Raw genomic sequence first — 27,932 nt, forward strand, 5'->3', positions numbered from 1 at the left:
CATTTCACCTCTTTTGTTTTTGCTGCTGCTTCCTACATCTCTGCTTTTAAAGCTAGGCTGATTACCATTATAATCAATGGTAGGAATAGTTTGAGCTTCCTTCCTCTGCATCTACAAAACCCCTTTTAACTCCTCTGGCATTTGGGGTTGTAGTTCAACTACAATTTGAGCATTTGAAATGCTAATTGGCTGTTCCTAGTTGTAAACACAATGCCTTGTTGCTGCGATTATGCATCACAACAGCTATCTGAAAGTAAAAAAGGAAGAGCTGGAGATTCTTCCAGCTGCAAAACCAAAGGGAATAATTGTCCAATCACGGAATGCAACAATTATGATCAAAAGTTGACAGAAAAAGACAGAAACCAAATCAGAGCTTAGGTAGCAGAGCTACTCCAACGTAAAATGAAGAAAATTATTTTTGTCTTCGTCATGAGGCATTTTTAGAAAAACAGTGTCTTCAGTCAGAGGCTTCTTCAAATTCACTGTCACACTGACTGCTACAGGCGATCCTTCCTGCCCAAAGCCAACACCATCTAGAATAATTCTTTGAAGAACCTTGTATTAATATGAGCCACGACAACATTTAATTTCTCTTTGGAATCAATAAAATATTTTTTTGTTGAATAAAATTGATTTGAAGCTGCGGCCAGCATTAGCGGCTCGGTTCTGCAACAAAACAAGATAACAAACAATACTGAGTGCAGGAGATTGAGAGAAGGTGAGAGATTATCAATATTTTCAAGAAATCATCTCAGATAGTGAACTGGGTTTTAAAGAATGTGATCAACTCTAACATGGGCAACTGTTCTGTCATCTGTGATCTTTTATATTTCAACATATGTTCACCGTCTACTTTATTTAGTTCAAATCATCTTTAAAAAGCGAGTCCAAAAGATGTTACTGATGGTCTCCAGGCCTTATCCTGCCGTCCAGCTTGAAAAGTATTAGGTTATTTATAAATTGTAAATAACCTAATACAATAATCTGCATCAGTGTTGTTCAGAAACGGTTAAAAAAAAATCCACCGTTGCTTAGGTTGTCAGGGTGGTCACTCACACTCTCCGAGGAGGTCCCTTTGACCTCGAGAGGCAGAGTTCAAACCCAATATAAGTGTTTTTCAGCTTCACCAGTGGGATTTGGTAAATGATGTGGTCAGTGACCAGGGTAAACGCTATCAGCTGTGAAGTCAAAACAATGTTTTTCTCAGCATATTGTAAATTCCTCTGCAAGCTATTCGCTGACAGAAATTATGTAGTGCTTTGTTTGCGACTGCTTTAATGAGATGCAAACCACCAGAATTTGCATTTCAAGTGTGTGGTAGCCATGTTAAATTCCAGATGTGTTCCAGTCGATGGAACCTGGAAACACTGAGATTTACACACAAACAGAACGCATCTCAAAACACACGAGAAAGAAAGATGCAGGTGAGTGCTACAAAGCAGCTTAGTTTGCGTGCTTATAGTTGTTTTTCAAACAGAATCACAGTAAGCAAAAATTCTGATGAAAATTCAGATGAATTAAAGGCTACTACTGCCTGCTTAGAAAAGTTTGGATCTTGTGTAAATGTTATTGATGACACCTGAATTTGTAAACATAAATGATCATTACCTCATTAAGAATAGTTTGTGTGACAGAATAGGTTGTTATAAAAATACAAATTTCCTGCATCACTGCTAAGAAAATAAAACACCAATGTGGCCATATCAACACCCAAAGCAGATGTCCAGTTTCTCTTTCTCCTGTGGGAGACATTATGTCCCCAGTGCTGGACAGTCTCAGAAGTCCTGGTATTTCACTGCAGGCTTTGAAGACTAAGAGTTTAGATCAGGGAGCCAAAGGGCTGAAAGTGTATCGAGTAGACCATCTCAGAAATTACAAATATGTGACCCCTGCATGTGTGTGTGCCGTTAATAAAACCTCATTGATCAGAGGCCTCGGCGTTTTGTTTTGTTGCACCAAAAGGGTTTTGTCTGTCCCCTGCTTTCTGCAGTTACTGGAAAAATACATGTGGACACAGCAGGAACGTCAGCAGTCATATTTCCATGAGTCAGAGTTGTAGAGGTCAGTTCTGTAGTTTGTAAAATCTATTGCACTTTCTAAGAATTGTTATCTTCTGAAGTTTATAAAAGCACACTGAAAATAACGAGATGTTATTAATTAAAGTAATTTATGACAGTAAACAATACAATAGCAGACAATTTCAGCTGTGCTGAGCTTAGAGCGTGATTACCAGTTTGTTTTGACTGCTTCTCAGTTTAGTTTACTTGAATTGCTGCGCTGGTGTTGATCTGCAGTGTGTCTATAGATGTACTTTTCCTGGCAGCACTCACACAAACAATTAAGGCAACTGATCATGAACACGGCTGTTAGTCACTCTAAGATGTCATAACAGGGTGTTCATGCATGGTTTAGTATATTGCTTAGCCTGTTGATGAGTCATAAAAAGTGATTCTGGTAGTCACTTTTACCTAATGTAGCATGCCAAACAAAGCTGGGGGCTTGTGGGGGGAATATAACGCAGATCTGTGGTAAGTCTTTGACTGGAGGGTCTTGCACAAGGGGCCGGCTCAGGAGGATCGGTGATAATCTGGAATTTTCCTGGCTTTGATAAACGTAGCGCTTCATGCCAATTATGCAGAAACCCCAAAGTGTTGAAAGACTGCAAGCAGGAAAATATGTCACCTTCCATGAATAAATAAAACAAAACTCTCATAGGATGACACAAGGTCACAATAGGTAAAAGGCTTGAGATTCAGGGCTGAAAAAAAAAGAAATTTCTCTTTGAGAGATAGCAAAGACTGAGAAGTAGTTCCTTTGACGAGCTCAGCAGACTCGCAGTTGCATCAGGTTTTTGCTAGTTGCTGTTGCCACTAGTCTGGTGGAGCTGAGTGGGGGAGGCATGCGGGTGGGATGCTCTGTGGGGCTGAAGCTCAGACTGCAGCTGTATGGTGGAGCTTTGGGTAAATAGGCGGTTGTTTGTGTGAACAGGCATTCAGGACCCTGAATTACTGCAATGGGACATTCAAGGTTTTCTCAAACATGAATAAAAACAAATCAAAACAACACTAGCTGTGTTTTTCACGAGGGGATAAGATTATGACATGAAATAAAGCTCAAAAAAGGAGATTTTATATATATAAATTCCTTTTAAAGTGATCATCAACAAGGTAGAACTGGTTTCCAATTTCTGATTTTTTAATTTTTTTTATTACATTACACTTTTGTAGTCCATACACCAAACTTACAAATGAAATACTTCTTTTCTAGAAATCACCCAGTGTGGTTTGCATTACTTTTATTCAGTGAAAAAGTTTCAGATGAGCTCTTGGCTGATGCATTAAACTTATCATGAAACTTGACAGGAAGCACTTATGTAACCCCCTTGGCGTTATGTAACTCACTCATGAGTTTTTTCTCCAGGATTTCCATCAATGACGTTTTTTTTTTTTTTAGATTTAACTTGCAGATGATTGGAACATTAGGTACATTAGGCACTGCCTTCCTGCCAATATAAGTCTTGAATAAATATTAAACGTCCGACAATGGATATAGTGATGCTTGAAAGCTCCATGACGTCACAAGCATGCATGTTGAGCATTTCAAGTTGAATTATTTCTATAAATCTGTTATTTAAAATGTAAATGCAAGCATATCTGATTTTCATTTTGGATATGGACAAATGTTTCACAGTACTGTGTATGTTACAATTCGGTTGCAATATTTACTGCAATATTACTTCCATGTTTTCCACAACTTTACTCAGAGGGTTTCTCTTATGTTTTGTGTAAGCACTGTAAGTTTTTATTTGGCTCTTTGCACGATGCAGTAAACAAATTAAAACTGCAAAGAGCATGCAGTAACAATGTGAAGCATTTTATTCAGTATCTTGTACTCATCACCTCACTAAATACAGTAACGTCTCACTTACTGCCACAGTGGATTCTATTCTATTCTATTCTATTCTTTCCCTAAATTATTCATTCAAAACTATTTGAGACCATCACAACTAATCAACTAACCTTCTGCCATCTGAAACTAAGGTCTCAAATCCTTCTGATTCTTATAGAGATAACAGTTTGTTTCCATGTGAACGCTGTCAGCAAGAAATTGTGTTTTACTGAGAAATACACACAGGTGTCAGCATCTCCATGTTGCTGAAGAGCAGCAGGGTGATTTGCTGCCTGAATTGAGGCTCAGTTCTTTATTATTTGCTTTATTATATTTCTTCATTTTACAGATACAGTTATTTAGTCAATATTACCTATCAGATTATGCCTGGATGGATGGACAGTTGTCTTTCCTGCAAGTAGTTTGTGCATAAAAGGAAATGGCACCACCCAAAGGGGTATAACTTTCGTAAAAGTGAATACGTTTGTTTGCATTTCAAAAGAATGTGACATTAGAAAAATATGTATACTTTTCACAATAGATAGTGAACAGTATTGGCATAATAGCAACAAAACAGGTTGTGTACTTGCTGAAAAGCTTTTTGTATGTTCCCACTGTTATGGTAACAATATCTTCAGTCAGAGAAAACATATTGGTAAAATCAAAAGATTACTCCAAACCTAATCAGCCCAAGGTTCAAATAATGTTGGGCTTGACTATAACTGCGATTAGTTATGATTGTAAGCAGGTTGTTTGTCCAGCCATAGACAGAAGTGGACCATCATTAGGCTTTTAAATCTCATGGCTGGTTAATTGCACCGACTGCTAAGAACATTATAACTACATTTTAACCTTGAGCAGCCGACTTAAAGCCCAACCAGCGATATTTTGTTCCACTTCATCCAAGTACGTAGATGTGACGTCACGCCAGATTTACTATTTTTAAGTAAACACAAAAAGATAACAAAGTTAACATTTTAGACTTTATTTAAAGGATTGGCATGGCTGCTGTGGCTGGAGTTACTAAATCAGCATTTTTTTCTTGTCTACTCTTTAGTGCAGTTGCATTTTGTGCTGAAATCATGCAGCAATGCAGAATTGGTAATAGATGTCATATTTTTTTGCTTGTGTTGCCTTTTTACAATGGTTTTAGGTGTTATTTTCAGCACTTTTGTCAGTGTGGATTGTACTTAAATGTGCTATATACAGTCATATTCCATAATTTATATGGACTTGCTGATGAGGCTGGTTTGTTAGATTAAGACTACATTTGACAACCACAACATGTAAGGAAGTATTAAACACACTTTTTATTAAGCCCACATGTCTGTTTTAAAAATAATTTTTGATTATTGTGTTATTTTGGAAAGTTAGACTTGGCTCAAAATTATTCAGTTGCATTTTGTGCTGAAATCATGCAGCAATGCAGAAGACAGGGACAGAGAAGGAGAATCAGAGAAAAACAATTTATCAGCTAATTAGAATAAAAATCTATTGTCTGTACCAGGAATCACTCTGACATTTTGATATCAGTTGTTTTGGTTCAGTCCTTCAACATAAATCCTGCATGCAGTGAAAAATGTTTTTTGTTTTTTTTCTGACCATTGAGTAAAATATTTACCAATTGTTCAACTTTATCAGCTGATAATCTTCCGGGAAAATGGAAAACGTTTTCCGTTCCCACATGTGAACGTTATTGAAATTGATGCTCAGGTCAGCCGCGTGTTTCGTTGCCAGCGTAAACAGAATAACTCTGGGTGTCTGATGGCTGTTGTGAAAATCAATAGGACGTATGGAGAGAAAAATCTGATAACATTCTTTGAGGCTGAATGGGGAACATGTGGTCTGTTCAGATAAATTAGCAGAAGGTCTCCTTGCTTTTACTTGTGGTTAATTGACACAAATTAGTCGTGGATTTTCCCTTCAGCCTGCTGAAACGGAGGGAGCTCAGACTGGGCGGCGAGGGTGGAGAGACGCTGGTGATGGTTGTTGCTTTTCATTGAGGTGAGGTTAAAGCTGAGAGGTTGTTAATGAGTCCGTTCATTAAGTATCGGGGACTGCTCAGCTGTGCTGAACATGTTTCAGACTGATGCTGTAAACATATTTAACAGGCTACTAGCACGTCACCATCTACTCTTGCCAATTACCGCTCCACTCCTTTTTTGTTGCTTCTGTGAGTTAAAATGTGGGTATAAAATAATGTTTCTATAAAATACCGTCTCTGTGTCCAGGTGAATGTAAGCATATGCATGTACAGTATGTAGCCTAATGTGATGCAGAAGCGATTAAACGGTTTACAAAGCCTTACAGTCTCTGTAGGACAATAAACGGTAAAACGCCTTTGCTTTAATTTGGCAGTTTCAATTTTAAACGGTAATTCTTTGTTTATTGGCCGTATTTTTTGTGCCATATAGTTTTCCTCCCCCCCCCCCCTGCATCTTACACGTGATTCTGATCATATGTTTGTAAGCTGAAAACTTGAAATGGTAGGAACCTCCCAACAACAACTGACCTGTTTGCAATTGACCATGGCTGATCTACTCCATTTATTTGAGGGAAATTGAAAGAACTGAAAGAGGATATTTTCTTTTTTCAAATTTATTATTGAAATCTTGGATGAACCTAAAGAGATATGCTACTAGTTTAACATGGCAGCTTAGGGATAGAAATTTATCCTATTACAATTACAGTATAGGTCTGGATGTACAACAAGTTACTATTTTTTGTGGATTTTTAATGTTCCCTTGTACTATTAAGTCATCACTGTTTACTCATCCTCTGTGTTAACTATTTATGACTGTGTCTTAAATGACTTCTCGCAGAAGTCCAGTTAATGTCAGCGGTCTCTCTGTTGAACGTTGGTCTGATCATTATGTTTTTGTAAAGAAGAAAGTTTTCCTGTTTGCACATTTCCAATGAAACCTTCAGAGTCTCTTTCTGGGCTTATTGGCACATCTTTTTACTGAATACCAGCCTCCTTTAGGTCCTGTGGAGAAACTGTAATCTCTCTGGAAACTTAATTGAGTGTGTTTCTGTCTGCTGCTTTCCAGGTGAAATTGCTTAGACAACCAGACCTTGACATTCTGTTAGTATTTTGTTTTTATGTCTTCCACTTGTAAACATTTAAGTGTGGAAAACGTTGGGGTTTTCTAATTCATTTCTCACAAAAAATACATTGCTTTATTGTCTCAGTTTTATTGTTTTTTTGTTTTGTTTTTTTTTATTACATAGGTTTTTCAGTATTACATCACCGATAATAACATACACATGCTCAACTATGTGAGAAATGCATACAGGCTGTTTTGTTTTTACGTGATTATCTACATAAGGTTATTCTACGTTTTTATGGTTTTAACTGTCCTGGTTTGGTAAAATAGCACTGACCTCGGTGTGTGAGGAGGACCACCACTCTACTCTCTCATCTCTTTAGATGAGAAAGTCAGACACTTTAGCTTTGCTTCTGTAGGAATAACATCAAAGGTTTGTCCATGTCACAGTTAACCACATTTGGGGAGCTGGTGACACAGTTTATGCACCTCCTCCTCAGGTTGCCTTCCTCGCTGTAGCTGCATGCGACCAACACCTGCTTCAACTACCTGCTGCATCGCGATGTTTATTTCTCACTTCTCCCTCCTTGTCTACGTGTAGTCCTCCGGCACGACTGTGATGGTGGACATAGCGGTGATGGGAGAGGCCCACGGACTGATCACAGACCTCCTGGCCGACCCCTCTCTGCCGTCCCACACCTGCACGTCGCTGCGAGCCGTCAGCAGCCTCCTAACCACCCAGCTCACCTTCCAGCCGCTTCACCGGCCGCGCCCCGCCCCCCTGCTCAACCCCTGCGACGCCTACACCTGTTCTGACTCAGAGGAGGGACCCGAGAAAGGGGAGAAGACGTCGATACACAAGGTGGGAGAATCTGTGAAGATTAATCGTCCTCGTGTTAGACTTTACTGAGAAGAACAGCAAATGTAATTTATCAAACAGCTGAAAGGTCAGGACTGTTAATCAAGAGCACTCAAAAAGGTTTCATTTGGAAACACTCGAACTAATCCGTAGATGGTGATGCGGCCCACCTCATTTAGGTCAAACATACCGTGCTACACTCCTCACATGTGTTAATCTTTTAGTCCGACTCTCAACTGGAAAGTGGTTTTTCCTCCGACATCAAATGAAAGAACGTATTTCTTAAACAGTTAGGCAGAGAAAAAAAAATAAAATAGAGCGCGCCTATTGCTCGGAGCAGCGTTCTCCCTTTCATAGCCGCAGCTGTGTCAACATGACAGATGTGCCGAGCCAGACAGTGTGTCTGAATGAGCGTATGTGAGAGGGAGTTGTGTAAGGGAGGCAACACGCAGCTGGATGCATTTCTCAGAAGCTTCTGAAGAGGGATGGGTATGTGTCAACAGGACTTGACTCCCACTGCTATTATGCATCTGGCTCCTTATCTGGCGAAAGATACTCCGTCTTCCAGGCCGGCCTGCGGGCTTCGCGTCGAGCACGTCCGGTTTTGGCAGATGTCATTTTGTGTCCTCCGGATTGTGTAAAAGCGTCAGAGTTGAACTGCACCTGGAATGACATGAAAAACCTGCAGTCATTTCGACATTCCCTCTCAGAAATGTCCAGCATTAACAGCTAGGAGAGAAAAAAACATGACTTGAGGAGGGAACAGAATTTGGAAAAAATGCTGTTTTTCTTTTAACTGGCTTGACGTCCATTTGTGGCACAAGCTAAAAATGGCTTTTACTCTTACTTACTTCCAAATACATTTTTTCTTCTTCTCTGCTACAGAATAACTATAGAGTAAAAGCCTGTGGAGTATTTAAAAACAACAAAAAAAAAATCCCTGAAAGATACTGTGCATAAGAATATATGTAAGAGATTTTAAAATGTGTTGCTTTTTACTTGAACAGTTGCAGAGATGAGTCCGTTTATCGACCAAACATCAGCAGCCATCAGATTGGACTGACTGGTTTTGCTGCTCTTTTGGCTGTTGGCCATTTTTGTGTGCATTGTGTGTGTGTTTGGATTATATCTTGGAGCATTCAACATAAACTACAGAGTCATCAGGAACATCAATTGCTCCATATATTTAGGCTGGTCTTTCGTTCAAATAAGCAGATAAAAACAAAGTTTCTGCAACTTATTATATTATAAACTTTACATGCATTTTGTAGGCACAAAGTAAAGCAGATTGTAAAGAGGAGGAAGATATGTAGCTTTAAATCTCTAAATGGATGATTTACAAAATACCGTTTTTGGAGATAAATCAAGACGCTGCCAGTTTCACACACTTACACACTGAAATTTGTACCCGTTCTTCTAGCTGAAGTTCAGATTGCAAAAGATCACGTGAGATCAGCAGCTTTCACGTCTCGTCTCTGATTTAGGTCTGAGTCCTGACTGGGCCGTTCTAAAAGCTTCCCCACTGCAGAAATCCTACCACCGCCATGTTTCACCATGGAGATGTTGTGTTTAGGGTGATGTGGAGTGTTTCTGCCGCACACGACATTAAGCATGAAGGCCAAAAAGTCACATTTTGGTCCCTTCCGACCTGAGGATCATATTGTGCATGTATGGTTTGTTGCAGATGTGACAAGCTGTAAACAGGACTTCACATTGCTTTCTTTCAGTCACAGGTTTCTTCTTGGTGCCCTTCACAAATCTGACCTTTAGCTTTGTGCACTAAAAGTTTCCCTGTCAGCAGAGGAAACCCGTTGAAACTAAAGCTCCTTCAGAGCTACAGCGGGTTTCCTCGGTTCTGCTCTGGTTTGAGCTCTCCTTGTGGACAGCCATATCTTGGGACGTTCGCATTAGTTTCTTGTTACTTTTTTATTTTCAAATGATGTATCGAGCAATGTTCTGTGAGATGCTCAGCGTTGGAATGTTGTTTTTATAGTTGAAAGCCGCTTTAAACCTCTCGTCGGCTTCATCCCTGACCTGTCTGGTGTGTTCCTTTGGCGTGTTAAAGTAACGGGCTCAAATAAAATCTAGGCCACACTTTTCCATTTTGAGTTTGTTCAAACTAAATTAAAGCCATGTACTATTTTTCTACCACTTTACAACTGTAGACATAAAATCCTAATGAAATACATTAAAGTTTGTGGCGACAAAACGCATAAAAGTTCAACGTCTGCCAAGGCAGCGGCTCGGTTCTCTGGTTGCTGTGAATGGACCCATTCAGAATCCCGGGGTGATCTTTACTAGGTCACCCTGCAGAAGACGAAGCATAGAGCCAGCCATGTTCAGAGCTGTTGCGGCGCGGCACCAAAACAGATGGAGGCATCACAAGGGCACACACACACACACACGCACACACGCAAACACACCTCTGGGAATCTGAGGGAAGAACAAGCCAGACGAGGACTGCAATGAAAAAAACAAAAATGGAGACAGAGAGTGAGGAGCACACTAGCACAATCCATATGACGAAATTAATCTATGTGTAATGCAATACTGGCGATTTCTATAATAATGAACCTCCAAGAGCTTTCCTGCCACAGCTGTCTGTCAATAAACCCCTGCTCCTCTTTGACCACAGTTTCTACGTTCTTTGAATGTCGTTTTACATTGCAGATATTTAGCTTTGGAATCATATTTCAGCATCAGTCCAATGGTGATTTGTTTTAAAGCTACAGCTTCATTAATTTCATCTATGCATCATGATCTAGTCCCATTTAGTTGATGTATTAGACATTAACGTCTCCTACTTTTCCTAGGAGCACTTTTAGATCTATTCCAGTCATGGTCATCCTGCTCGTTTAATCCCTGCATGTTCCAACTTTCATTCATAGAGTTCAGTTGTGACCTTTAGATTCTCTTTTAATTGTTGATTGAGTCTGTAAAAGTTACCCTGCGTGTGTGTTTGTGTGTGTGTGCGTGTGCGCGTGTGTGTGTGTGTGTGCAGCGTCTCAGGCGGAGTCTCCACCCTGGTCTTCTGAGGAGGATTTCTTCCACATGGACGACCACCACCTCAGCCACAGGACTGCCCACCATCGAGCCTGGGCCTGTTCGAAGGGACCGCAGCTCCAGCATCAAACCGTACCATGAAACACTCACATGCAGGTACCCAAAACAAAGCTGATTACCTGATGCTGTTTTTAGGAATCTAATGCCCCCATCGTAGTGTTATGAGTTCAATGCCATTTAAACGTACGCCGGTTTGAGTAAATAATCCTGAATCACAGATACAGAATCTAAGCAAGCGCCGCTCAAATGTTGCAGCGATGACTGAGCTTCGGTGATGCATTCTGCTTTTATTGGGGATTCTTCTTTTTTTGGTTTCATCAGAGTTATGTTTTATGTTTTAGCCTGTTTCTAAAACAAACAAAAGTTGAATCGAATAATGATTTCAACAACGAGTGCAAAAGCAATCCCAACCAACCTGGTGCAAGACAAAGTATTTACAAAGACGTTTTGGTGCATGAATGGCCCTTTGCAAGGTCATAGCACAGAACGTCAATCAGACTGTCGTCCAGACTTGGACTAGGACACTCCAAAACCTTAATTTTGCTTTTAGCCATTCAGAGGTGGACTTGCAGGTTTGCTTATGATCATTACGTTACTGGATAATGCAAATGTGATTGAGTTTAATATTACAAACTAATGACTGGAGATTTTCCCCTCAGTATTTTCTGATAGAAAGCAGAATTCAGGGCTCAATCAATTAGTGCAAATCTTTCAAGTCCTAACAGCCACAGACCGTCACATTACCACCACGTTTGACTGTCAGCATGATGTTCATTTTTTGAAATGATGTACCCATTTTACACCAGATATAACAGGATGTTACATCACTTTCGTCTCGCCAGTCCGGAGAATGTCTTCCTCAAAGGTCAAAGATCAATTCGGTAAATGTGAGATGAATTTTTGTGTTGCTTTTCTTCTTTGACCTCTCCGTGAATGTCATGTTTACCCAATCTCTTTCTGTTTGTTGAATCATGTTGATTGACCTTAACGAAATACGGCAAGTGAGTCCTGCAGTTCTTCAGATTTTGTTTTGGGGTGTTCTTTGACGTTATGGGTGAGTTGCTGATAGACTGGCAAATCCCACAAAGGTTCACAGCTATTCCACGTTGTCCCTGTTTGACGGATGACTTTGTAGTCCTTTACAGACTGATAGATGTCAGTGACTTTCTGAACTGTTTTTGAATTACCCTCACTTTTGGATTGGAGCCAGATTTGTTTTATTGTTTTTTTTTTTGTTGTTGTTGTTGTTGTTGTTTTTTAACCTTTTTAAGTGATTTCTGTTGTACAGGTCAGGTAATAATCAGACCTGGGTGTGGCTAGTAAAACTGAGCTAAGAAAGTTAGTCATGATTTTACAAGAAGGGGGAGAGTTACTCATAATTAACTAATTCATTATTTTCACATTGGATCAGTTTTAAGTTGGACTGCAAAATGTCCCACTGGTATTTCAGAAGAATCCTGTTACTGGTAGGCCTGTGTCTCACTGGTCCTCAGGGTTTTTCTGATCTTCCAACTCCATTTCCTTCCAGCTCATCTCTTTCAAAGTCAACTTGTTTACCAATCCCAGATGCTGCTTTGAATGGAAAAAAGTGGATATTCAATCTGTAACGCGTTATGTTTTTTACAACAAAAAGAACAAGTCAAAGAAATCAGTGAACATACTAATCCATAAAAATGTTACAGTAGATCTTGCTGTGTCTGTCTGACAAAAGCTACCGCAGTTTTGATTTATGTTTGTAAGGTTCTTAGATTTATCCAACAGTGTGGCCACATTTATGTCAAACAAAACCAGTGTGAGTGAACACCGATGGCACAGCAGTCTGAAAAAAGATGTGTGCGCAGCGAAAGCCAGAAAGGAAATATGCCCCACAGGCAAACGCATTAACCTGAATAACTAAGATGCACATCAACTGTGAGCGCATTAATGCTGAAGGCAGCATGGGACCAGGGTTACGCAGAAGTATGGAGGTTCAGGATGGGAGCGGTATAATGGACCAGGCCTGTTTATCTGGGAGTTTTAGTCATTTTGGTATAACTTTAGATAGTTGTACTTTACATCAGAGGACAACTGGGGGTAAAGTGAGGGCTCAAACATTTTGGTCCACATGAGGCAAGTCTAGACCAGTTATATGCAATGACTTTCTATCTGTGGTCAGTGGTTTAAATTACAAAGATCCTTTGCTAAATAGATGTAGGACTGCATTTAATCCAGAAGTAGTGAATATTATGGAACAATTAAAGCACAGTTTGCTATAAAAAATAACACACGTTGCAAGCTTTTTAGGTACTTTCTAATTGCTGTGACGTGTGTTTGAACATGAGATACTGGTGGCACAAAACGGAGTTTCATAATGAAAGATAGTGAAAGATTTTAACGCTGTATGTTTCTAAATGAGAGAACGCAGTTAATTACTGTACATTGAAGATGAAAAGTTGGTAACACTTTATTTGACAGGATGTGCACAATACTGACATGGCATGAATAAGTTTTCATAAATGTTTACAACTGTTGTCATGAAGTGTCATTCGGTAAATAAAAACACTTTTAATACAAGTTCTAACAAATCTTTGCATTAAAAGTGTGATTATTGACTGAATAATGCACAGTTGACACTTTTAATGCAATTGTGCAATAAAACTGTCATTATCTACCAAATGACACTTTATTACTACAGGAGTAGACATTCATAAACATGACAGGTTTCATGACAGTGTCATGTCAGTCTTACGCACACCCGTTCAAATAAAGTGTTACCGAAAGTCCCTTATAAGGGACATAATGTCTTGACTTTTTTATGTAAATAAAACCTTAAGCGATAAATTATTGTCTTTCATCAACAGCACCTTGTGTAGTTTCTCCCCTGTAGAGTTTTGGTCACCTAAAACCTTCCAAGATCTGCACTAGTCTACAAAGGCAGTCGCCTCTGCTGTAGAACAGCGCTGTGTTTACTTCTGTTGTGTCAAACAAAGTAGGACAGTTTTTGCATCATGCTTCTGAGAGAGACTGATTTTCAAATGCTACATGGGAACTTGTGTTGAATAGATAATCTGGATCTGCAACTCAATTATTAATCTGCAGAAGAATTTCAGTAAGACACGTCTGATGTCTGCCTCAAAGAGACAGAGAAAAGCCCACTGGGATCCAAACAACACAGCCCCAGCTGATGGGAACCTATATATTGTAATGTCTGCAAGAGTCTGCGTGTGTGTGTGAAGTCACACGAGTTCTCACTTTCTGTATTTAGAAGTTAATGTTTCATATTTTCCCTCCCCCAAAAAATGGTCATTATTTAGTGTAAGATATGAATCGGCTCGCCTGAGCTCTTACTGCTTCAATCACCAAAACGTTTAGATAGAAACTAATTTAGCTTTGGCAGAAACTGCCTGAAACTTAGCTATTGTTAAAACCTGGAAATGCACATGTAAAATGAGGCGTGACCCTAACACTGCATGGCCTAGTTTAGAAACAAATGTTGGGTGGATAATTGTTAAAAAAGAAAGGACTACTTTAACCAGCCTTTTGTTTTTTCTTTAGATTTGGAAATTACAAGGAAATACCATCCTAGGGGGATGCTGATTTGGCAGTATAAGGAAAGGAAAAGTAAAATAGGGCAGCATTTTACTGTAATACATGTGGAGGATACATTAGGTATGGTGAAACTTACTAAACATAATGAATATCTTGAAATAATTCATCCATGGTGCATAGCAAAGCCGACCAGTCTATAGCTGTGTGTTCTGAAGTCGTCTTTTTTTTGGAAATGGTTCTTTCAGCAAGTTAGTAAATGATTACAGACCTTGTCCTGACAATGATTTGTTCAAATAAAATGCATGGCTGTTTTTCTGTAATTAGCTGTAAACCGTGTTGTTTTACTAAATAGACAGAATAACCTTCAAGACAAAGCTTTGGTAACTCATGCTAGACTAAACTTTTAGTTGTCAGTTTGTTCCACCGATCATGTGGTTTTCATTATGTGAACTCAAATTATGCCCATTTAAAGGCCTCTGATCATAGTTAAGGATCTACTAGAAAAGTTCTACTTGATTTTGCTTTTAATGCCACACTGCTGCAGGTTCTGAATTAGGACTGTTGTAGAAAAACAACAAAACAAAACAAAACAAAAAAGGTACATGTGGTGACACACGTGGGATCAGAGCTGTTTGGCAACTGAGTTCTCTGTTTGTGTTTCATTTGGGTAAAAATAAGCTTTTTGCTTTTTAAAAAAATGTGGTTGAATGAAATGACTGAAAACATCAAGAAACTATCCTGCTTTGTCTCACCTTTTCTAAGACATCATAACACATCACAATATGCAATTTACATGCAGTCTCGCTCTCTTTCCCTCCATTTAGGAGCAATTTATCTAAGCTGCAGCTTTCTCACTTTTGTGGTGCCTGTTTTTGTGTTCAGTTTTCTCTATCATATATTTGCAATTGTTATTCTGCCTCTCAGTGAGTAATTTGCATCCGACATTTGGAAACGGTAGAATGGAAATATAAGTTGCGCGCCAAGCCCCCAGAACCTTAAAAATCCATCTCAAAGAGTCAATTGCTGATTAATAATCAGATTGTTGCCTGGAGTTTGGAAATGAGATGTCAAGAAAAGAAATCAGGCATAGACTATACATGTGATTTTTTTTGTTGTTGTTGTTGCTTTTTTGTTTTTTTAAGGTTATGATTTAATGCATTTTGCCAAAAACTATAAAGTCTGAGTTTGTCGTAATTCTTTACATTTATTGCTGGTAAAAGATTTACTTGAACAAAGCGAGATTACGACCCAGATTAAGAGTTGACAGACCCTCCGTTGCTCCAATAAGAGACTCCTCCGGATGGGTCCACAGGGCTTCATCTGACGTCGTTTTGTTTACTGGGTTGTTTTCGACATTCCCCCTTTTTCTCAAGAGTCTTCAGCAATAATAATAATAATAATAATTTAAAAAAAAACTGTGTGGGCTGCTTCTGTCTGTGACTTGTTTGGCTCTGTTTGCGCACCGACAGCGTGATAGTCAAGCAACATCTGTAAATGTAGGCACACAGAGCTGTCTCTCTACACAAAGCTCTGTCCCCTGGACTCAAACAGTCACTCAGCCCAGCAGAGGGCCTCAGCTATACCCACTTATAGTGGTGAGAGTGTAAACAAACACCTGGGCTTTTCCCCCAGTCACCACAAGCCAGCAATTAACACACACGCACAAGCACACGCACGCATGCCTGGGCGAACTGTCGCAGCTGCTGCTTCTGGTGCAGGTTATGGAGCATTTCAAGTGTACTGAGTGACTCCTGGTTTGGTTTACTGAAATTTCTTGTCAGCTGCTCTTTGGCTGATTTTCAGCCGTCTGGATGTTTTTCGGGTGCCGAAAATGAAAGGACAAAAAAAGATGGTTCAGCATTAAAATAAACTGCTGTTAAACATGCCCAGTGCCTTCTAAAAAACAGCTGGTTCCTGACTGATTAATCTGATTAATCGACAACATGAAAAAAAAAACCCCACAAATTTTCAAGCTAAGCTTTTACACGACGATAGAAAGAGTCGGCATAATTTCTTTTTCTACTTAAGTGCAGCCTTTTTTTGTCTTTTCTTTTTTCAATTCATCTGGCCAAGAAATTTGTTATGTATAAATCTCTTTAGAGATCAAATGGAGCAAAAGAATAATCTGTCCTCATGTGTCCTTAGAGGGAAAACTGGAAAACATGGACGAGGAGAACACATGAAGGGGAGGTTTGGAGGAAGAGGAAAAAAAAAAGTGAACACATGGTTTCAATTCCCCCGTTCTCTACTCCTCATCAAATCTGCGCGATCTTAATTAGGACATTAAGCGTCTCCTTTCCTGCACACTTTTTTCCATCCTGTCAGCCTTTAGTGACGTGCAGGAACAACACCGACTTCAAAAGCAGCAACGTCGGCTTGTTATCGGACAGCGCTTGTTGAAAAGGGAGGGAGCGATACCTTCCATTTGCCTCACTCTGAGCCACGGCGCTGTTATCTTCTTCACGTCATCTAGCTCAAGAGTAGGTAGATTACTGGAAGCAGAAATAATGGCTGCTGTGTTTATCGTGGCTTGGACAATGTCCGTTTGGGCTCTGAACCAAAGATAATCTGTCAACCTGCTGCGAGGAAGGCAGTCTGAAATCTGGGAGTAAAATGCAACAGAGGAGGGAGCAAACAGAGGCCAGCTGGAGTTTACAGTTGGAGTCTGCAGCCAAAACCTTTATGTCTTAAAAATCCCTATTAGAGCAAGAAACAAATTAACACATAGTTTTCTTGAAAATAAAATGAATGGGTTGAAACCACGGCAAAAAAATAATGGTTTTTTTTCTTTTCTTACGGTCTGGCTTGGACAAAGTTCATTGCAGATGAAACTGAAGATTTTTGTTTTAGGTCAATTAGGATTGGGTTTATTATTTATATTTGCTAAAAGATAGAATAATGAGAGAGAGAGAGACTTGTGTTGTTTTTATATAGTTTATAATTATCTTTTATATCTACTAATATAAATAAGCCTTTAAGTTGGCAAAAAAGGTGACGCACAGCATCTAATTCACAGAATCTGAGTGAACTGGAAGCACACCTGTATTTTAGAGAACAACACAAGCCCTTTGCTTCCTCTTATCAAATAAAGCAAAAAGAAATCAGTCATGACATCAGGAGAATTATTGACCACCAAAAGTCTGGTTCGTTCTGAATGCCTTAAAGTTTGACAGTCATCTGTTGTTCCGGATCACCACGTTCTTTGCGCTAGAGATCAACCTGTTGCAGTACAAAACGTGCAAATCAAGCTCTGTACATAACCAGAAGCCCCTGTGAAAATTCTCTCGAAAGCTTGTAAGAAAGTAAGATTTTACAGTAAAATGAATCAACATTGGGCTGAAAGGCCACAAAAATCCATTTCACTAAAAAAAAAATGAAAAAAAGAACGATTCTAGTTTAGAAATGCAGTCAGCGGCAAATATAATTCTTGGAGATGTGTCCTTTTTGTATGGTGGAACTAAAATTTAGGTGTTTGGCTATAATGACCATTGTTACATGTGGAGGAAAAAGCAGGACTCCTGTAGGTCGAAGGACATCATCCAAGATGTTCTGTACAAAGGTAGTGACATCATGTTGAGGGATACTGGAGAGACACTTCATAAAAGAGGTTGCCATCATGTGGAAATAGAGAAGCAACATCTTAAGACATCAACCACCAAGTTAAAGCTTGGGCACAAATTGATCTTTCAAATGGACAAAGACTTTGATGAGCATCTCATCAAACCAGTTACCTTAAGAATGACACATTACCTTATTCTGGCATCTAGCTGTTAGAAATTAATTTGGTGACCATACTTGACATATAAAAGGAAATGTTTGTTTGATTTAAAGTTAGACAGTGGGATAAAAAAGGTGTGCAGATGTACAGGTGAATGACGAGCGTCTGCACTGTAAATTGGGAAGCAACACATTCCCTCATCCATTTACATTCTCCCCACAAACACATTCTTACGCAGCAGATGAATGTTATTTCTAGCAGACGGGCTTTCAGCTTATGCATTCTGGAATGTGTATTATGTTTTTACAATGTTTGCAGGCGTCCCACTGAGACAGTTAAATTACTGTAACTACAGCTCCAACCACTGTAACTGCTCCAGTTTTTCAGCGATAAAAGCAGAGTGACTTGACACTTGACTGACGGACAGCCGGCCTCCTTATTTACATTTTCTGCTGGAGGCTCGGTGTCAGAACTCAAGGTTGTTCTGCTGCATTAGCAGAACGGCAAAAGTGTCTGCCAGTTCTTCAACTTTCATTAAAGCTAAACCTTTTAGGCCAAACGCTCTGCGGCCGACGCAGTCTCTTGCTCCCCTGACAATAATGTTCTAACTGTTCACCCGCCAAACTATTTAACTATTTTATATTCCACACCTGTGATGTATTAGACGCAGCGGTCCGGCCTGACCATGCAAACACAACAGTACACTCCTTGTTAGAGCCCCGGGTCCATTATAGTGGGTGGGTTTGGCCCGAAAGTGTTCCAGAAACACTTTATCAGAAGGAGATAGACATACTGCGGGCCTTTGTGCTCCCTGTGACACAACAATCTAACGGCAGGCATTTCCTTAGCTCAGGAGGAAGGTTTAACAACATTTAGGGTGAGGTATTTTAATTGAAACCACCTACAGCCTGACGGTAGCCTCAGCAGAGACACATGGAAAACCGTTGAGGCTCCCTGCGGTGTCGACATCCCTCTTTCAAAACGCGTGACACTTGCCGTTTGACTTATGTTTCAATTCAACTCTTGTGACGGTTTTCATCTGTCTGCAAGTTCGTGGCTTGCTGTAGGTTGCTCATGTGGCTGAAGTTGCTCTGCCATAAATAACAAATATAGCAGAGCGTGTCTGCTAATGAGTCATTCATAACAAAGCCAGCACTGGCGAATGCTTCACATTTGTTTGGCTGTTTATTCTCATCGTTTTTATGTTAATGCCTGCATTAATTATGCTAATTAATCGGCGTTTTCTTGGAACATCTGTAAATGTTGAGTTGGACAGCAGCGCTGGAATCCCAGTTAGTTTACTTGACAGTTTCTGCAGTTAGTTATCAAAGCCTGACTCCTGAGTCAGGCTTTGATAACTCATTTTTGCTCTTTTGGATCAACCACAGACAGCCAGATGTAACATGCTCTACCACCACTGATCCATTTTGTTTTGTTGTTAATTTGATATTTAAACATTTACATCAAAACCTCGTATTATGGTATTCAATACATCAAATTTCATTTTATTCAGTGTTGTCAAATCTCTCCACTATACTCTCAGTCACAATTCATTGCAAAAGTGTTCAGTTTTGTTTGCAACAGCTATTCTCTTAAACTTCCAATTTCAATTTGTTTTGTTCGGATTTTGTGTGATAGAACAACGTAAAATCATTGTAAAGTAGAAAGAAAATGATATGGTTTTCAATAAATGTCACCATTAACACTTAGCATGTATTCAGTCCCCTTTGGGTTGGTACTGCAAAATTAAATCCTTGGTGTCTAAATGTAACTGTTGAGTGCCTGATATGGGAAATTTGGGGGACTAGCATACCAACAATATTTTTAACAATAAGTAACACACCAGGAGGCTCAGGGATAAATCTGTGGAGAGTATGGCGGCAACATTATGCTGTGGGGTTGCCGTACTTCAGCGGAGGCAAGGAGAGAAAACAATTCCTGCTGAAAAAAAAAACAAAAAAACTTTAGATTTTGCCTGGTGTTCACTATCCAGCCTGAAAACAACCTCAAAAATCCAGCCTGAGCTGAAATGGAAATGTTTGTGTACAAGGGAATTGAAAATGGCCCAGTCAAATTATATGCCTAAGTCCAACTCAAACACTATTTGCAAAACGTCCTTGTTCTAGGAGAGCTTGAACTAATGTGCTAACAAGAACGGTCAAAAACTGCAGTCTTCAGATGTGCAAAGCTGGCTGGGATGGACCCAAAAGAACAGACCCAAAAGTTACCAAAGCAGGGAAAGAATTAGTCACTCATTAAGGCTAAATTCAAATACATGACACATTTCCAGGCTTTTTATTGTAAAAAAAACTTTGGAAAACAACCATCATTTTCTTTCCACTTGGGCTATATGCACTAAAGAAGTTCATAGATAGTAGCTAAATCTCTGTTGTATTAGAAATATGCAGTAGAGTAAGTAAAGTTTTGTTTGACGTATGTGTGTAACCTTCTGTTCTGCAGTTGTGGGAGGCCGTACATCAGACTGACCCACGGAGAGGGCTCTATAGATAAGGGAGACAGGATACCACGAACAGGTAGGGGCACAACGGAGCGGCATGTTTAACATCTTTCTTGTGTCAGATAAAGGAGATGCAGGCATTTTTACAACAAGCGTGGTAAACCGAAGCAAATTCCTTTTGCTGTTGTTTTATGAGAAAGTGTACCTTCATTTCTGACAGCTACAAAAATTCATGTCTCTGTTTAAATGGTTTTCTTCAGCTTTTAGTTTTTTATTACGAGAAATGTATTTCAAGCCAGTTGAATTCTTCAAATCTAAGAGATTTTAAATAAAAGGACTTCCTGCTTTATTGGTATATATTAAAGAACTGCACAAGATGCTCAATGTAAACACTACTGGGAATAGAAGTCAATAGGAAACGTCTCAGATCTGTCTGAGTGTATATCAAGAGTAAAATCCCCATTAAAATTTATTAGAGAAATACTAATGTGTTTCAGTCTTTCAATAAAATAACCAGTGAAGACTTTACTAAACAACAGTCTAGTCTAGTGTGGACATGAATGCAGTTCAGTTAGCTTTATTTATTTTCATGGCTCTAGTTCACAACAAATGTCATCTCAAAGCACAAGATAAGCAGATCCACAAGCATCAAGTTCAGTTTAAATCGAACTTATTCAAATAAAGTTGAATTATCTAGTTCAGAGTCAAATTAGATGCACACCAATGCAGGCCAGTTCGGCTGATTATGTAATGTCAGCTGACAAACAGAAATATCTGTGAGGAAGGTGAGTTGATTACAGCGAGTCGCCGATTTTGCAGCAATCTGACATCTCGTTGTTTTTCTGTATTGACAGAGGACCCTGTAGTTGTGTCATCAGACTACGACAGCACCCATGAAGCCAACCACAGTGACAGCAGTGATGTAGCACAAACAGAGGAGGACACAGAAAAGGGGAAAAAACCCTCCCAGAATGTCATCCTCCATGCACTAATACCTCCTGAGGTGAGTCAAGGCACACACGTTCAAAAACATCTCTTTAATGTCAGAATAGGAGGCCGTGCCATGTGGAAAGACAGTGGGGGAAAAAAAGTCTTCACACCCCTGTAAAAATGGCAGCTAAAAAAAGTGATGTGGATTTCAAGAGCTTCTTAAGATTTCCTCCACTTTTACAAACGTCTTCTTCCATCTGAAGAACAGCATCGCCATCCACCGCCGTCTTTTACGATGGATGTGGTGAGGTTTTGGTGATGCGCTGTGGCCACATGTTCCAGTTTGGTTTTATCAGACCATGAAATTGTCTTCTGTTTGGCTTGGGGATATTTCTGACAGATCTGCGAGTTCTTTTGAGAAGAAAGGGGTTCTACCTGTCAACACGACTCCCGAGTCCAAACACAAGGAAATTACAGCAGACTGATGAAACCAGTAAACAGGAGCAACCAGAAAATCCTGCAGTTTCTTCCATTCTGTCAGAGTCTTGAAGGTTTCCCACATCAGATTATGTTTAGTCTACAAATGATAGAGAAAAGTAGAGTTATACAACAGTAATGCTACTGTTCCACATATGTTCTCCAATTATTGTCTTCGCCGTACCATGATAGACATACAATGCTGTGAATTGTTGCTTTGTACAGTGAGAGATTTTTTTGTGCAGGACAGGTTATTGCAACTTATTTTTTTAAAAAAGTTGTTTCCATTCATTAAATGTTTGTTTTTATTTATACACTGAAGTTGGTAAAAAAAAAAAAAAAGCTGTAAATATTAAAATTTTCCAACATTTAACAACACAAAAATGATTTTACCATAATTGTGCATACTTTTCAGATCCAGTGTACATGTATATGATTTGTGCCATTGAGAAATGTATTCATTAAAACATTTTCGTTGTGTGTTTTTTGTACAGGACAAACCCATTCTGGCACAAGAGCCGTTAGTAATGGAAGATGTGGAGCCTTTAATGAGCCAATTAAATAATTGGAACTTTCCTATTTTCACTCTAATGGAGAAGACTAATGGAAAATGTGGGAGGATCCTTAGTCAGGTGAGAATATTAAAAAAACCACAAAGAAGTAAGATCCAAGATGAATTACCGCAATCCTCACTTCTTATTAAGGATATTAACAAAAATCCAACACAGTTAAAGACTTTATTTTCTTCTTCATAAAGCAACAACTATTACACTACCAACACAACGCAACACAGTTTTACTCCTCCAGTGTTTCTGAAGAAGAACATTTAAGACAAATGAAAAACACAGCCTCATAAATAAATGAGAACATGTTTATAGGACATCAGATGAACACTAAATCCCACAGATCCACAGTTGTTGTTCTCTCACGATGATGTACGAGGAGAGAACTTCTTTCTCCAAATGAACAACTGTCTGCCAGGTGCTTGAGACTTGGCTTGGGGTTTGTCATTAAAAACTGTGTGTCTGGGATCACTCCGAAGGAGTCTGCATAATGTAAAGGTCTCTGGCTGATTTGTAAGGGAGAGAAAAGCAGCCTTCTTCATAAGGAAACTTTGCTGAACAGCATTTTAGGAGAAGCTATAAATTGTTAAGAGCCAGCATTGGTCAGATGAGACCAAGATGCATTTGTGACATGTACAAACCTGACTGGTGCACTGCAGTAAACATGTATTCCTCTTAGCAATCCACAAAGGCGGGAGTGTAATTATATTTTCATATTTGACTGTTTTTGTCCCAAAAGTTTCTAGGAGCGAAAACTACCACGAGATAATGACCAAAAACACAAACAAAACAAATCATGGCTTTCTGATGTTTCAGCTGGATACGTTGTAGAAAACAATAGAATAGAATAGAAAATATCTTTATTTTTCACCGGAGATAAAAATTGTTGTCGACTCACAGAGATACAGTAAAGATTAACAACAATTTATAAAAGGGTTATGACCCAAAAAGCAAAACTGTAAGGTTACAAACGTGAGACAAAGTAGCATAAGACAGATAAATGAAGTGAGTCATGTAGTGTTTCACAGCTATTCAGCTGGATGACATGATTAACTGCAATGGGATTTTAGCAGGTATTGTAATAAACTTTATTTGTCTGATCTTCTGATGGTGGTTTTTACAGAACATTTTGTGTTGCAGGTGTCCTACAGGCTCTTTGAGGACACTGGCCTGTTCGAGACCTTTAAGATCCCCGTTAAAGAGTTCATGAACTACTTCCATGCTCTCGAGAGCGGCTACAGAGACATACCATGTAAGTTTAAATGTCTCTCAGCTGGTTGTGGTTCTACTCGCACCGTTTTCCTGTCAGCTTTTGTTGCAGTTGTAAAAAACAGATCAGCCACTAGATGAAAATGCACTCCCTCCAGTTTTAATCATTCTACGGTGTACAGTACAATACAAGAATTTGCCTTTATGTTGCTGTGAGAAACCTGAACGGCTCAACAGTGCACCCTGGTGGAAGGCAATTTAATTTGGAAAAAGTAAACCTTCTCCTCTGGATCAGATCACAACAGGATCCACGCCACAGATGTGCTTCATGCGGTTTGGTACCTCACCACGCAGCCTGTGCCTGGTCTACCCAGCCTCATTAATGATCACAGCTCGGCCAGTGACTCGGGTATGCACCATTTTATCAGTACCTGTAAGTGCAAAAAAGGAAATGAGCTTTGTTTTTTGTTTTTTTAAATTTAATTATAAGTTTTGTGTTGGATAAGAAATTTTGGGTATGAAAGGTTTTTCGGAGGGTTGTTCCATGTGCCTTGATCCTCCCTGTAAGCCATCTGATCAGTGTGAGAGCATCCAGCTTTAGTCAAGCTTTTGCCACATGATTTTTCTGTATGAAACTCTGTTTGAAGTCTAGGACAGCATGAAGCTGCTGGCAAATTAAGGGTTCCCTCTCACCACTATTTCAAAACCTTGTTTGTATGCCTTACCAGGACCATCCCTTTGATCCACACATAAGATTAAACATCCGTGTGTGTATCTGTGTACATGCGCTCCGGCGTGCATTACTGGCACATATAGAGGAACATAAAGTGTGAGAGTTGTGTGTAAATTCTGCCATCTTGATCTGAAATCCCCTCGCTTTGTCTCTTCCCTGTGGTTAGACTCTGACAGTGGGATAACACACAGTCACATGGGCTTCCTGGTTTCAAAGACCTACACTGTGTCAGAAGATGGATATGGCTGTCTGTCTGGCCTCATACCCGCTCTGGAGCTGATGGCACTTTACGTAGCTGCTGCAATGCATGACTACGATCATCCTGGCAGAACCAATGCTTTCCTCGTGGCCACCAGCGCCCCTCAGGTACTTTGGTCCCAAAGTCCACCAGAACCACTCTCTCATTTGAATCGGGAAGTGTAGATATTTGTTTGTCTGTCTATATTTATTTGATATCTTCGTTATCGGAAAAGTCAGACAAACATTTTCGCCGGTGAGCTGTAAAGAAAAGCAGATTCAAACAGCCAGCTCTTCACACCGTTATAAAAACAGGGTAAGAGAAGCTACAAGCATAAAAGTGCGCAGATTTTCCTGAAGTGTCTGCCTGGCCTTGCAATTGTTTCACCTAGTTTTTTTTCAGAAAAGTTTTCTTTTCTTTTCTGAGAAGTTATCAGTTGCTGTTGACATGAGTTTGGCCCAAAGAATTCACCTCTTCAACATATTTTACTGTTTATGTTTTATTGCCTCATAACCTCTCCTGCCTAAAACTGATTATATTACTCCATCCGCGGTTCTACTTGTGCAGCTAATTTAAGCCCAGAGCCACACCTTTAGAAAAATAAATCCACAGTTTACAGCAAACACCAAAAACATGGGGCAATTTATTTTCATAATATATATTTATAATGTTGTAACTTTCAAGTAACAGTGTCCTAAACGTTCTGAAACTCCACTCACCTCTCTGTAAATCCTGATGTAAAAGTCTGATCAGGTTTTCCAAGAGCTGCAAACTAAATTAGTGTTTAACTAACTGCTGTGTCAACATTCTTGATAGTAGAGCAATAAAAATGTGACATCAAAACATAGATTAGAAGGAGATATTAGCCTGATTTAGAGATAATTGTATATCTTTATTGTGTATTGATGTACCTCCAGTTCTATCACTTCCAAAGGTTTTTCATTTGAACTGAGGCCTCAAAACATCTTAGACGGACCCACTTTTGAGTTCGAGGTTTAAAAGGTCTTTAATGTGTATACTTGCTCATGTGTTTCCTCTTCCAAGAAAGTGCTTTTCTGTGTTTTTGAGAAATACTTTGGAAACATTTCATGAGTTCGATGTGCTGTAGTTCTGGTAGAAGACGAAGTAGTCCAGTAGCCAGTCCTGCTGGAAGGAATTTAAAGCCACACATTCTGGCTCATTGTGAAAACCTAAAGCAGTGTTCGCCCCAAATTGTCCTTATTAAACTTACATGTCAGACACGGCCTTTTTCCTGCCGGCAGTGATGCGGTTTAGTTTAACCCCTTTTTGTGAAATTTGTCCTACTACTTCAACTTTAACAATATTAGCAATTTATTAATCACATTTATTCTACAGTGCGATTAATAGAATAAATGTTTCTGTTTACATGAGGTGGCTTTTATATGAATAAATCTACTCAGAAGCCAAAAAAAACAAACAAAAAACCTAAACTAAAAAACAAACTCTGTGATCTATAAAGCAAACAATTTGATCAGGTTTTCCAACACACATAAATAGGATCAGCGCTTTTAACTCACCGCTGGGTCTGCTTTCGTGACGATAGGACAGTAAAACCTCTTGTGAAAGCAAATGAGTCAAAAAGTTTGTTTGGTGAAGTTCCAGGATAAAGCGACAGTCTCAGGGCTGGGCCTCAGGCGCTTAGAGAGCAGCTCCCGTCTCAGGGCTCGTCGTCATGGGCAACGCTTTGATCTAATCGAGCCCTGGGTAGCTGAATATGTTTCCCCCTCTCATCTCTAGAGGCCCCACACTTGGGGGGCGTCATGGCAATGGTTCCAGGAGATTTTAGGGAACAACGTTAAAGTCTTGCTTGTACACACTCATGCAGAGAGTTTGGCTGTTTGCAGGCAGTGCTCTACAACGATCGCTCGGTCCTGGAAAATCACCACGCCGCCTCTGCCTGGAACCTCTTCATGTCACACCCAGACTACAACTTCCTGGTCAACCTGGACCACGTGGAGTTCAAACGCTTCAGGTTCCTGGTCATCGAGGCCATCCTGGCAACCGACCTCAAGAAGCACTTTGACTTCCTGGCTGAGTTCAATGCCAAGGTACTGCAAAAGATAAACTCTTAAATGATTTACATTAAGTGTAGCATGGAATGGAATACGTATTATTTTTCTGGAAAATGTTATTACAGCTATAAACTTTTTCTCAATACATACACCACTTTTTGTAATTTATTGCAAAGAACAAACTTTCATTGGTTTAAATTGCTGTTATCTTAGGCACTTGAATACTTTTTCTTTTTTATTCCTAAGTTTTTTTTTTCTTTAAATACTGGAAGTAGTCTGTGAAGAGAGGAAACCATTAAATGTTTCTAACATTTCACATGCTGCTTATTAAATTCTTTATTTTTAGATGTGAAAAAGCTAAAACTGGCCTCTTATTGTTCCCTCAGGTGGGAGACGATCCGTCAACGGGTATTGACTGGTCTAATGAGAATGACAGGTTACTGGTGTGCCAGATGTGCATTAAGCTGGCAGACATCAACGGGCCTTTAAAGTGCAAGGATCTGCACCTGCAGTGGACCGAGGGCATCGTCAACGAGTTCTATGAACAGGTGGGTAAACTCTCAGCAAGGCTGCGATGTTTGTGGGAGTGAAGAGATAAAAACGCCGCTGCAGCGCCATGTACCACAATGCCGTTTTGCAAAATCAATTTTCAGCTTATTTTAATTGAGTTTTTAAGTGGTAGATCAAAAAATAAATAAATATGTGGTTGTTGAGGGGAAATAAAGTTAAATTCTAGGAAAACATACTTACAACGTACAAGAATGTTTTTTTTTTATGTTCACAAACAGATAACCTGATTACAAAACACCAGATTCAGGCAGAAGAAACACTTGACTATTTTTTTTTTTCTTTAAACAAGCAAAACACAACAAGAAGCACCTGAAACTAATACATGCAGTAGGTAACGTAAATATGATTTATGTCACAGCATGATAAAGTACTTGCATTGCCAAATGACAGCAGGCTCAGCAGGTGGTGTTAGGATGACAAAGCTTGTGCATAAACAAAAAGACGCTTGACTTTAACATTTGGGTGCCATTTGCTCTTAGGGCACCCAAATGGCTAGTAACGGCCCTGGATACAAATCATGTTGTTGCTTCAAAGAGCAATTTTTTGTTCATCCTTTTTGACAGTTCTTTTTTTTTTCTGATTTTTGCTGTAAGCAGGAGTGTTTCATAATATCTGTAC

The 27,932-nt window shown here is 39.4% G+C and overlaps 1 protein-coding gene across 6 annotated transcripts in view; it reads left to right on the forward strand.

Moving 5' to 3' along the window:
- LOC122836242 (cGMP-inhibited 3',5'-cyclic phosphodiesterase A-like) overlaps positions 1-27,932 on the forward strand; it is a 90,560-nt gene that overhangs the window by 56,774 nt on the left and 5,854 nt on the right. For 4 of the 6 annotated variants that reach the window (XM_044126051.1, XM_044126052.1, XM_044126048.1 and 1 more), the window contains 11 exons: positions 7,537-7,797; positions 10,796-10,953; positions 11,664-11,738; positions 20,564-20,637; positions 21,416-21,564; positions 22,463-22,600; positions 23,672-23,783; positions 24,036-24,149; positions 24,640-24,839; positions 26,577-26,780; positions 27,131-27,292. In XM_044126051.1, coding sequence (XP_043981986.1) covers positions 7,537-7,797; positions 10,796-10,953; positions 11,664-11,738; positions 20,564-20,637; positions 21,416-21,564; positions 22,463-22,600; positions 23,672-23,783; positions 24,036-24,149; positions 24,640-24,839; positions 26,577-26,780; positions 27,131-27,292 — 1,647 coding nt within the window. The remainder of the gene's footprint in view (positions 1-7,536; positions 7,798-10,795; positions 10,954-11,663; positions 11,739-20,563; positions 20,638-21,415; positions 21,565-22,462; positions 22,601-23,671; positions 23,784-24,035; positions 24,150-24,639; positions 24,840-26,576; positions 26,781-27,130; positions 27,293-27,932) is intronic. The other 2 variants (XM_044126054.1, XM_044126050.1) reach the window with 1 other exon arrangement.

Source organism: Gambusia affinis, linkage group LG08 (assembly GCF_019740435.1).
Source record: "Gambusia affinis linkage group LG08, SWU_Gaff_1.0, whole genome shotgun sequence".
NCBI classification, from domain to species: Eukaryota; Metazoa; Chordata; class Actinopteri; order Cyprinodontiformes; family Poeciliidae; genus Gambusia; species Gambusia affinis.